The sequence below is a fragment of the Triticum aestivum genome, chromosome 2D (assembly GCF_018294505.1).
Source record: "Triticum aestivum cultivar Chinese Spring chromosome 2D, IWGSC CS RefSeq v2.1, whole genome shotgun sequence".
NCBI classification, from domain to species: Eukaryota; Viridiplantae; Streptophyta; class Magnoliopsida; order Poales; family Poaceae; genus Triticum; species Triticum aestivum.
In genome coordinates, this window is record NC_057799.1 from 72,395,642 (window position 1) to 72,407,417 (window position 11,776).

The 11,776-nt window shown below is 53.9% G+C and overlaps 1 protein-coding gene across 1 annotated transcript; it reads right to left on the reverse strand.

The window, feature by feature from the left end:
• Nucleotides 1-752: 752 nt before the first annotated feature.
• On the reverse strand, nucleotides 753-2,224 carry LOC123048767 (probable pectinesterase 66). The gene is made up of 2 exons (XM_044471801.1): nucleotides 2,013-2,224; nucleotides 753-1,566 (listed from the first exon to the last, which is right to left on the reverse strand). Exons 1-2 carry the CDS (start codon nucleotides 2,222-2,224, stop codon nucleotides 753-755), a joined length of 1,026 nt encoding a protein of 341 aa, XP_044327736.1.
• Nucleotides 2,225-11,776: the final 9,552 nt, after the last annotated feature.

The window sequence follows — 11,776 nt, forward strand, 5'->3', positions numbered from 1 at the left end:
AAGGCCCTGCCTATTGGTCCCGGTTGGTGGCACCAACCGGGACCAAAGGCCCTCCAGCCTGGGCTCCCTGCACCGGCCACGTGGACGGCCTTTAGTCCCGGTTCGTGTAAGAACCGGGACTAAAGGGCTAGGGCATTAGTAACGACCCTTTAGTCCCGGTTCCCTTATGAACCGGGGTAAAAGCCCCTTTTCCTACTAGTGGAGGCTGTAATGGAGCATCAATGGCCACCGTGTGGTGCTATAGAAGCATCGACATTGCTGCATTGGAGCATTGTCAGGCCATCGAGAGAATCGTTTGTGCTACAGTGGAGCATCGTCGGATCGCCGGAGCATCGCCGATGCTGCAATGGAGCACGCCGGAGCTACGTGTTGCAATGGCGCGGGGAGAGGGGAAAGGGGATGCCGGAGGCGCCGCGCTGGAGACACGGGAGTTGCGGATGGAATCGGTGGCATGTTCCTTGTGTGCTCCTGTCATCAGGGATCAAGCGGTCTAAATTAAATTATGTGTGGGCAAATCAACAGCAGGCCAGACGGCTGATCTTTTGTCGGCTGATTTGTAGCAGTCGCCTATCGTAGATGACCTTTCTATTGTTTTTGAGAAATAAAGTCCTTTTCGTGTGAAAAAAAAGAAGGTGGGCCCCTCCCTCTCTAGACCGCGCGCAAGGTGAAATGATTGTATGCTCGCAATTCATCCTGCTATTTCGTATGTTATATGTGTGCAACCAGCTACCCATGATCCGATCGATCCCCGGCTATGGCTGCTTGCTTAGCCAGCCGTCATCGATGAAGCTCATGTCCACGAACTTCTTCACCTCTGCCTCGCTGAGATGTTTCTCCCATGGCACTCTTCTGGCCATGTCCGACCCGGGGCCGGTGCACCCAACCTCTGCGAACAGGACATCGTTAGTATCATTGCCAGCGTACCACGGAGCCCACCCCTTCGGGACGACGACACTGGACATGTTCACGTGGTAGTAGACGACAGTGGCGTACTTGTTCCACGCGCGTCCGAGATACTGGCGCCCGGTGCCTCGGAGCTCCCCGCCCTTGAACACAAAACCGCCGGGGTCGCCAGCGTGGCGCCTAGCGTGCGCCGTCACCCACCCAGCACGACGCCGGCCGTACCGCGGGGGTATGTTGGACACGAGGGTGCAGCCGTCGTAGATGGACCGGGCGTAGCCGAAGATGAAGTCCACGCCGCCCTTGATGAAGCACTCACGGAAGTAGTGCCGGTCGGTGTTGTCGCAGAGCGTGTCCTCGAAGCCGTTGAAGGCACAGTGGTGGAAGGCGATCCGGTCACCGTCGACCAGCGCCGCGAGCGCTTGGGTGACGTGGCTCTTGTTGACGCCGTTGTGCGTGTTGGTGAAGGCGATGTCACGGGCAACGAAGTCGTTGGCGTAGACACTGAAGGTGGCGGTCTCGTATGTCAGCATCGCGTCGGCGCCGCGGCGCATCAAGCCGTCAGTGCTGCCGTGGGCGTGGTCGTCGAAGTAGATCTCCGTGCTCGAGTGGCCCTCCCCTTCGAGCAAGATGTAGCCTTTCTCCTTTGGGATGGTCACCTTCTCCCTGCATGCACCACATGTACCATCATAACCATACTTGCTTACCACATGTTGAAGCAATGCCGAACTACCTAGTACTTCCTTCATTACTTTATATAAGGTGTATTTGTTTTTTGATAAAATTTCACAATGCAGGGTGCATTTCTTTTAATTCCTCGTAAATCCGTTTTGAGCCCTATAGAAAAAAAGGAAAGAATCTCTTCCCCGATTGCATGTATCTCTCGTTATAGAGAAGAAAAGGAAAGTATCCCTCCCCTGACTACATGTATCTCTCATTATAGAGAAGAAAAGGAAAGTATTTCTCCCTTGATTGTATGCATCTCTTCCTTTGCAAGCTTAAATGATTTACTTGCCACTAATCAATGGTTTAGCCAAGATTAATTTGGTCTTAAATTATGTAAAATTATGTACCTTGATCACCATGCCAAAAAAAGTACGTAGAAGACGAACCTGTACCGCCCTGCCCGGACGTGGATCCTGACCCACTCGCGGTTGCCGTCCGGGACGAGGTTCACCGCCGACTGAATGCTCCTGAAATCCCCTCGCCCTTCACTGTCCACGGTGATGGTCCTCGACACCGGCGCCCACGCAGAGCTCGACGCCGGCCACCGGAGCAGCACGAGCACGAGCACGACCAAACTAACAGTACCGTGGCACTCCATTGTTCCTACTCAAGTATCTTGGTCGTTTTGCTATGTGGAGGACAATAATCGATCCCACCAGGTGCATACGAGTCCCCGTACGTATTAATACAGCCCTTTCTTGACCATTTGGCTGGTGATTATATACGCCTTAATGTACTACCTCTAAATGAGTAGTATGAAAGGAAAACTCCATGCAAAAAAATATATGAAGGGAAACATTACTGTATAATTTTCTGCGCTGGCAGGTATTAATTTTTTTAGAACAAGGTATTAATTTATTTTTACCATATGGGAATATATCTATTGATTTCTGTATAAAGTATAAACATGGCGATATTTTATTAAGAAAATGCATGGCAATATGGCGAGAAATGGATGGTTTCGATTGATCTTGAAGAAATGAAGGTTTCGAAGAAAAATCAAGCTACCACTTGCTAGGTAGATTTTTTTTCTTCCATACGAACCTCCGAATGTAGATATAACCTAACTTGTCTTGATAATGCCACATGGTAGAGCATGACATCTTTATTTCTAATGGAGCAGTTGGTAGTCTCTGTTTTGGATTTTTTTTTCGTCCCACCTCCCACCTTCGCTGGTTTTTTTCGTAGGTTTTTTCGTCCCCTCCTCCACTTCACCGGTTTATTTTCGCGTCACCCACTCACACAATGAAAGAAATCCAAACGGATCAGAACTTTCCATGCTGGCGCAAATTATTTAATAATGTAAAATCAATCACGATCAATCTCTAAAGATCAAATCTAAATTAATTGGCCTACCTTAAGTCGCTCAATCACATTAATTAAAAAACAAATAATTGATTTTAAGAAAAATCACTCAATCACATTAATTAGGAAACAAATAACCGATTTTACGAAAATATCTACTCCCGACGGAGGAGTCGGTAGTCTCCGTTTCACGGTGTTTTTTCGTCAAGCTTTTTTTTCGCCTTACCTCCCACTACCACCACCACCACCACCACCACCCCTCCACACCTCCCCGCCACGTCCCCACACACATAACACATAAACCGGTGGAGAGAAAACCAAACAGACCCGCGCTGAAACCTAAGCACGTCCTCCCCCTCCGCACCCCTATCATCGCCTCTTTCGAGCAGCTCGGTAAGAATCATCATCAAGGAAAAGGAAACATGAGTAGACCGTTAGGCGCTCCTTCTGGCGACGGCTCGGGCGCCTTGCCCCGGTCGCCCAGAGCTCCGGCCGGCGAGGGCTGGGAGGTGGTTAGGAGTGGTGCTGGCTCCTCCCCGGCTTGGTCGAGGCGGGGCGCGGCGGTGGGCTCGGTGGTGGCGTCGGTAGGAGGTAGGTTCTGGGCGTTGGCAGGAGAGGAGCCGGAGGATGTGGACGGCGTGGATCTGGAGTCGGAGGCAGGGCGGCCGGTGCCTGAGGGCCCGTCGTTGGGTGATTTTGTCGCCTACGCGCAAGCCGAGGGGAGCGGCGCCGCTGGGGCGCGTCGTCGTTTCGCTCCGGGTGGCCGGGGATCGCGTGCCGTCGCTGTTCGGGTCTGGCAGCCCTCGCAGACCCCGGTCAGGGGGGCGTCTCCTGGAGATGCCGCGCGGACGATCAGGTCAAGGGCGGCGTCCGCGATGCTCGCTCCAGTGGCCTCGGAGGCTGAGTGGCCGCGCCTGCCGTCGCAGGTGGCCGCCGGTCAGGGGCCGGAGGAGGTGGAGGCGGCGGCATGGCTGTCGACGGAGGACGATGGCTCTGTTTCCTCGCAGGCTAGGGTTGGCGCTGCTGGGCCTGGGGCCGTGGTCGGGCTAGTGGGCCGTGGGCCGGCCCCCATGCCTGGGACGGGTGGCGAGGGTGTGTCTTGCCTAGTGGGGCCCACACATCAGCCTGCGGGCGGTGGCCTGGTTCCTACTGGGCCGACTGGCCCGGATAGGCCCGCGCCAGCGTTTCCTAGGTCTAGGCCCAGCCACGGCACATACTTATGGCTGCGACGCGGCTGCCTCGCCCCCTCGCTAGGGTTTCCCGCAACCAGAAACGAGGTGCGGCGCCTTGCTCACCTCGCCAGATCCATTCGCCCCATCCCCCCTCCTTCGCTTCCCATTTCGTTTGCAGCGGCGGTGATGAGCGATCGGCGCATGGAGAAGAGGCCGATGGAGGCCCAGGACCTGGATGGGGAGCGGCGGCGGGAGAGAGACCTGCGGGAGAAGGCGTCGAAGGAGATGCGCGCGAGGCAAAGTGGTAGATCCGACCGCTACCAAGAGCAAGTGGGCGCGAGGGGGATCGGGGTCCTCCTCCCCCCTGGTGGATCCAGCAGCAGGAGAGAAAGAAGAAGAAGAAGGAGCTGGCGCGGCGGCGGGAGTTGGAGCGGAAGCCAATGGAGCACCCTAACTGTGGTGGTGGCCACGGGGATCCACTGGCCAAGAGGCCCAGGGCGGCTTCCCCCCCCCCTGACGGTGCCGCTCCTCCCTGGATCGAAGGGTACGGCGGACGAACCCATTCCAGTGGAGGATGTGCCGAAGGCCCCGGAGGTGGAATGCTTCAAGTGCGGGAGACTTGGCCATTCCAGTCGCAGTGTAAGTTCAAGCCCTTGTGTGTGCTGTGCAAGGAGGAGGGACACGCGTCTGCGCACTGCCCGACGAGGGGTCGGCAGCCTTGTTTGCACATCATGGGTAGCACAATTTCTGGGGAAGGCTTCTTTTGTCTGCAGTTCGAAGAGGAGGAGGAATCCGAGGGTCCACGGCAGCTCTCTATTGGCAACGCCGCCATCCTCTCGGCTGAGCCAGGACGTCTGAGCCTGCGGATTCTTATTCAGGAGCTCAACCACATGGTCACGGGGGACTGGGACTGGCAAGTCACCCAAGTAGGAGAGGACGATTTCATGGTGGTGTTCCCTTCAGCGGATCTCCTGCATATGGCCCGGACTAGTGGCAAGCTTTTCCTTTCTATCAACGATATCATTGCTAGGGTGCATGATGTGGAGCAAGAGGTGATCCCCCCGATGGTGATGCCAGAAGCTTGGGTGCGGCTCTACGGGATCCCTGAGAAACACCGCAAGATTGAGCGAATCAAGGAGGCTTTTAAGATGCTGGGACGTCCGATCGTGGTCGACGAGCTTTCCCTCATAAAGTTGGGGCCTGTGAGGATGAAACTGGCTTGCAAGTCGCCGGCTAAACTTAACGGCACGGTCGAGGTGTGGTTTAACCAAGAAGGGTACCAGATCAAGGTGGAGGTGGAGCGGCTGCCGCGGAGGCTGGGGGACGGAAGTGGTGCGTCTGGGGCGGGCCCATCCGCCCCCCTTTCAGAAAGCCAGCATGGTGCGGGCGGGCAGCTCAAGCTCAAGCCCGGGACAGCCGCGGTGATTCCCTCCAAGCAAGTTGTTAAGGGTGCGACAACGGGCAACTCTGCGGCTGGGGGGCACCAGCAGGTGGCGCCGGGCGCGGGTGCGGCCCCGGCTGGCCAAGATGTGGAGATGGGCGAGCTGCATGAGGAGCCCGAAGAGAGCATTCCAGATACTTCCATTGACGCGGAGACTTGGGAAAAGTTGGGTGTGCTAGCTACTCAAGACACTGCTGTTAGTTTCCCCCCCCCCCTCGCCCGCTCCCTGGATCAGTCCTTCGACCAGTACGGCTCCAACTTACAAGCTCCAATCAAGCCTGTGCCCTTGCCGCTGGTGTCGAAGGAGTGAGACCCTTTGACTGCCTCTCCAGCGCGCGCAGGGGGCTCGGGGTCAGGATGCGAGGTTACTGACCTTACCCCGGCCTCGGGCAAGAGGATGTCGAGCGGCTCCGGGCGGCAGGGCAAGAAGACAGCAGGGAGGAAGCCAGGGAACAAGACGGTGGCCAACGAGGCGGCGGGTGCGATCGATGCGCTGGGAGGAGAGCTAGGAGCGGCTCTGGAGGCGCCAGGGCCGGCGACCAAGGCCAAGCGTTCGAGAGCGACTCCGGTGGCGACCCGGGCTCCTAGCGTGCGCGCCAAGGCCAAGCTCGGGGACTTGTCCTCGTTGGAAAGCGCCAAGCTCCGTGCTGCTGACAAGAACATGGACGTGACAGGTAACCCTTCCCCCTCTTACAAGATCTTAAATGCCTTTTCTGACGTCCATCTAGCTGAGATTCTTCACGATAGTGGCGTTGCACTAGATTCCTCGCCTTTGGATATCATTCCCTTAGTTCGCGCGCGTGAAGATGCTCAGGCCGCTCTTGCGGCTGCTGCCACCCGTTGTGCAGCTGTGCAGCCCGCGGACGGTCATGCCGCGATACCAGTAGGGGCTGCTGCAGCAGATTTGCCCACCGAGGAAGACGAGGCCGGGGTGGCCTCGGACTTGACTTCTTCCAGCCGAGCGCCGGCAAGGAAGCGTGTGGCCAAGGCGGTGAGCTCCCGCGGAGTCCGCCTGCGTAATAGGGTTATCTGATGAGATACATCTTCTGGAACATTCGCGGATGCGGCCATGGGGGGCGGCGTACGCAGCTCAGAGAGTATATGTCTAAAGAACATATAGATTTTGTTGCGCTCCAAGAGACTATTAAGGCTGATTTCACGTTTAGAGATTTAGTGGCGTATGATCCTCTTCAGCGCTTTGGTTGGTTTTGGACCCCTTCCATGGGGCATTCTGGAGGTCAGCTGATGGGTTGTACTAGAGATATTTGTGATGTTATTGCGTGGGAGCCGGGTTTATTCTATATTGCAGCTACTGTTCGTCACCGGGTATCCATGGCTACTTGGGTGATTGTCAGTGTCTACGGGCCGGCGGACCACGCGAGGTCTGCAGATTTCTTGGGGGAAATCACAACCTTGGTCGGGGCCAAGCGAGCGGCCAACTTGCCCGTCGTGGTGGGCGGGGACTTTAACTTGATCCGCTCGGGGGCGGACAAGAGCAATAGCAACATTGACTGGGCTAGGGTGTCCCTTTTCAACAATGCTATTGCGGCCGCGGCTCTTAGGGAAATTGCGCGGACAGGTGCAAGATACACTTGGACTAACAAACAGCGGGTTCCAGTGCGATGTGTTCTCGACCGTGTTTTTTGTTCAAGCGATTGGGAGGCCCTGTTCCCCCTCTGTAACTTAGTGGCCGAGACGCGCATTGGTTCAGATCATGTCCCTCTAATTCTGTCGTCAGGGGAGGACAGTAGGCGTCGCAGCCATAGATTTTTCTTCGAGACGGCGTGGTTCGAACACGAGGGCTTCTGTCAGTTGGTCACGACTCGTTGGGCCTTGATTGGAGACCAGGTGGGGTGTCAAAGAGGACCAGTAGAGTTCTGGTCCTCTGCGGCTGCGGCTTTGCGGGCTTTCCTCAGGGGATGGGGGGCCAACCATGGCAGCGAGTCCAAAAGGGAAAGGGAATGCATCGTGGAAGAAATCGCGAGTTTAGACGCGCAGGCGGATGCCAGACCTTTCTCTGGCGACGAATGGGAGCACCGCTACTCTCTGGAAAACCAGGTCTTGGCTATCCTTAGAGCAGAGGAGGAATACTGGCGACGTAGGGGCGGCGTCAAGTGGGTCGTGAAAGGTGACGCCAACACCGGCTACTTCCACGCGTACGCCAATGGCCGTAAACGCAAGAGTACCATCCTAAGACTACAGTCGGAGCATGGGACTCTGGTGTCCCATTCTGAAATCGTTAAGCACATCTTCGATTTCTTTGTTGAGCTGTTGGGAACAGCCGAAGAGAAAGGTTTAAGTCTTAGGGAAGACTTATGGGGCCCGGAGGAGAGGGTGTCTCAACAGGAAAACGACGCACTCATGCTGTCCTTTACGCCACAAGAGATTGACCTAGCGCTTGCGGGCATGAAGAACGACACGGCTCCAGGCTCGGATGGCTGGCCGGTAGAGTTCTTCAAAAAGTTTTGGCCTTTCCTTAGAGACCTCTTCCAAGCTATTGTTAATGGCTTCGCCCTAGGTACGGTTGACCTCTCGAGACTTAACTATGGGGCGATCTGTTTGATTCCCAAGGTCAAAGGGGCGGATACAATCAAGTTGTTCCGTCCGATCACGCTCCTAAATGTTCCCTTCAAGTTATGTGCCAAAGCCTTTGCCTCTAGGTTAGCGCCGGTTGCCCAACGAGTAATCCATAAGAGCCAGACCGCTTTCCTTAAGGGTAGAAACATTCTTGAAGGGCCTATTGCGCTCTTGGAGATAATCCACGAGTTAAAACGTACTCGTGGACAGGGCGTTATCCTCAAGCTCGATTTTGAAAAAGCGTACGACCGCGTTAACTGGAAGTTCGTGCGGGAAGTCCTCCTCAAAAAGGGATTTGAGGCGGGTTTCGTACACCGGATCATGCATCTGATCTCGAGTGGCAACACCTCGGTTATTGTCAATGGCGAAATGGGGAAGTTTTTCCGTAATAGGAAAGGGTTAAGACAGGGCGATCCCATCTCCCCACTCGTCTTTAATTTTGTGGCAGACGCTTTGGCAGCTATGCTGTCCAAGGCCAGCGAGGCTGGTCATGTTAAGGGACTTGTTCCACACCTCATCCCGGGTGGTGTGACCCATTTACAATATGCAGACGATACCTTGCTTTTGTTTAAGCCCGACGATCATAGTATCGCCTCGATTAAGATTTTGTTATTAGCCTTTGAGATCCTGTCCGGACTCAAAATAATTTTTCTTAAAAGCAAGGTCATCACCATGGGGATGGACGACCATCAAAGTTGGCGTGCCGCAAATCTACTTAATTGCAAGCTTGGGAGCTTTCCAATTAAGTATCTGGGGCTTAATATATCCCATCGCAAACTATCGATTTCAGAGTGGGAGCCGCTGTATGGGAAGGTGGCCAATAGGGTAAGCCCGTGGCGAGGGCGTTTTATGTCTTCTGCGGCTAGGCTCATTTTAACTAACTCGAGCCTCTCTTCCCTGCCCCTATTCACTATGGGGATGTTCTTATTAGCTGATGGAGTGCACGCTAAGCTAGATACACCGCGATCCCGGTTCTTTTGGGAAGGAACTGGTATCAAGCGGAAATATCACCTGGTAAAGTGGGCGGCTGTCTGTAGGCCAAAAAAATTCGGAGGTTTGGGGATCCTAAACTCCAAACTTATGAACGTAGCCCTACTGTCCAAATGGTGGTGGCGGCTTGCCCAAAACGAGACGAGTCTCTGGGCTCAGCTTCTAAAGGCTAAGTATTTCCCAAATGGGAATCCTTTCAGTGCCCCGGCCAACGGCTCCGTGTTTTGGAAAGGGATCCAAGCGGTCCGACCAGCTTTTGCTCTCGGGGCCAAATTCCAGATTCAAAATGGACAATCCACTCGCTTTTGGCTGGATCATTGGCTGGGAGCCTATCCCCTTTGGCAAAGTCACCCCAATCTTTTTCGGATCGCCACTGACACCAACATCTTAGTGGGAGAGGCAGCCCGTACTGACCCTCCAGCGATACATTTTATGAGGGCCCTTTCCAATGCCGAACGGGAGGCATGGGACGACCTAGTGCATCAAATTGGTGACAACCGTATAGGGCCGGGCGAAGATTTGGTCGATTGGAGCTTGACAGCGTCCCGGAAATTCTCGGATAATCTTTATACAACAAGCTTACTGAAGGGACAGCGCTAGATATAGCTAGGGGGTTGTGGAAGGCAGGCCTGCCCTTGAAAATTAAAATCTTCATGTGGCAAATGCTCAGGAATAGGCTGCCCACGTCGGATAATGTGGCAAAACGTAACGGTCCGGCTGACGGTACCTGCACTGTGTGCGGTCTAGGTGAAGATGCTAACCACGTCTTTTTTAGATGCCACCTAGCCAGGTTCGCGTGGAGTGCAGTTAGGGAAGCCTTCCACTCGAACTGGAACCCAGCCTCGGGGAACGACTTGATTGCCATCCTTAAAACCACGAGAGGGACCAGTAGTAGAATCGCTTGGCGTTGCGTAGGGGCGCTACTATGGGTTATTTGGACGACGCGCAATAAAATTACGATTGAGAAAAATTTCCTAACCACCCTGCGGATGTGATCTTCAAATGTCACCTTTTCTTACAGACATGGACTCCGCTGGGGAAGGAGCGCGATGCTGAGCGCATGTCGGAGGCCATGGCGCGCATCAAGACTATCCAGGTGATGGCTAGACAAGACACGACGACTCGATGATGCTTTTGGTGCCTTCGGTGGAAGTTGCATGTTAGATAGGTCTTCTGCGTTGGATGATCTGTATGGTGTAATGTTGCCTTCGCGTGGAACGTTTGTGCTGTTTTCGTCGTCCTCTTGAACTGAACCTGTTTTCTGCTATTCTGGGTTGTATCTTGCTGAACTGGTGCCTGAGGGCTTTATTAATTTAAAGCCGTCTAGCGTCTTCGTTCCAAAAAATCATCGCCTCTTTCCTTCCCTGCCTGCTGCCCTCCCTACGGCAGCTCCTCTGCTTCGGCCCGGCCCTCCATGTGCCGCCGCGCCCCCACTCACCCCCGTCGCCGCGGCCACAGGACCCCGCCTCGCCCCGTCCCGCCCAATGCCGAAGCTGATTCCGGCACCACGCACGCACGGCACGACGCCACGCCTCGCTCCCCTTCGTCGAGGTCGTCCGATGCAGCCCAAGCACGGTGTGCCTCGGCCTTGGCCAACACGCTCGGCCACGACTAGCAGCGACTCATGAAGCGCTTGGGCACATGGGCTGCGGCCAAGCGGCGGTAGCATCGCAGGTGCCATGTGGAAGCCGGGACGAGGACGGACACTTCCAGATCAGGTGCTCGCATCTGATCTTGATTTGTGTGGCCGTGGCGGTTGAAGATTGAGCATTGGACGGATGCATCAAGATCAGGTGCAAGCCGGCCATGGCCGCATGTTCTTCTCTTGATTTGTGTTGCCATTGTGACGTACATGTCTAATCTCTTGTCATTGCTCTGCTCAGACCTGTCCTATATGGCCGAGCAAGATCGAGGACGGCTGCCGATAATGTTCTCCTCGTGTGCAAGCTCCGCACTGCACTGAAGCATCCAACACATGGTGAGATATCTTTTGAGCGTTTAAAAAAATGTGCATTATCCTTTCTCATCCAACATTTTTTTTCCCGCTGATTTGTGACCTCCTAATGAACATGAAGATTCATATGCTACCCAGAAGCAATATTTTCTGATGTACTATCTGATGAAATTTTATTTTCGGAGACGCTCATTCATAGTTTCGATGACCTCTTGATTCATGTCATTAGTAGTTATTTTGACAGAACAAAGATGGTTTTCGGCACTTTTTAGATAGGCAATAATCCTACCGGAAGATTTGGGGCAATATACAACATGTTCTGTGGGCTTGAAGAAAATATATAACATGATATGTCATATACTTTCTTGTTAAGTTACAAGAATAGTTGCGGACACCATCCAATTTGTTACATAGATTTCTATTTATTTATTTTGCACTGATAATTTTGTAGTGTGATGATATGAAGAAGAAGGAATGTACATTTTAGGGGGTTTGCTACGTGTTACATATATCTTACTCACTAGCAGTTAGTCAGGATATATTGCAGTAATGAGAAATGGCACAATCATCTCGTGCCATTTCGTGGAAGCAGTAGAAGTAACATCTATGCTATGAAGTAGAACACTAATCAGTTCAATAAATATGCACTCATATACGAGTGAACAATAGCATGGTATAACTCAAGTTCCATGCTAGGTAAACCTTCTGCCT

What these genes read in the sequence shown, in the direction of transcription:
- LOC123048767 (XM_044471801.1), bottom strand. Translation starts at nt 2,224, where the DNA reads ATGGAGTGCCACGGTACTGTTAGTTTGGTCGTGCTCGTGCTCGTGCTG. An exon ending in GTCCGGGCAGGGCGGTACAG is followed by an intron (nt 1,567 to 2,012) that starts GTTCGTCTTCTA and finishes TGGTGCATGCAG; the next exon opens with GGAGAAGGTGACCATCCCAA.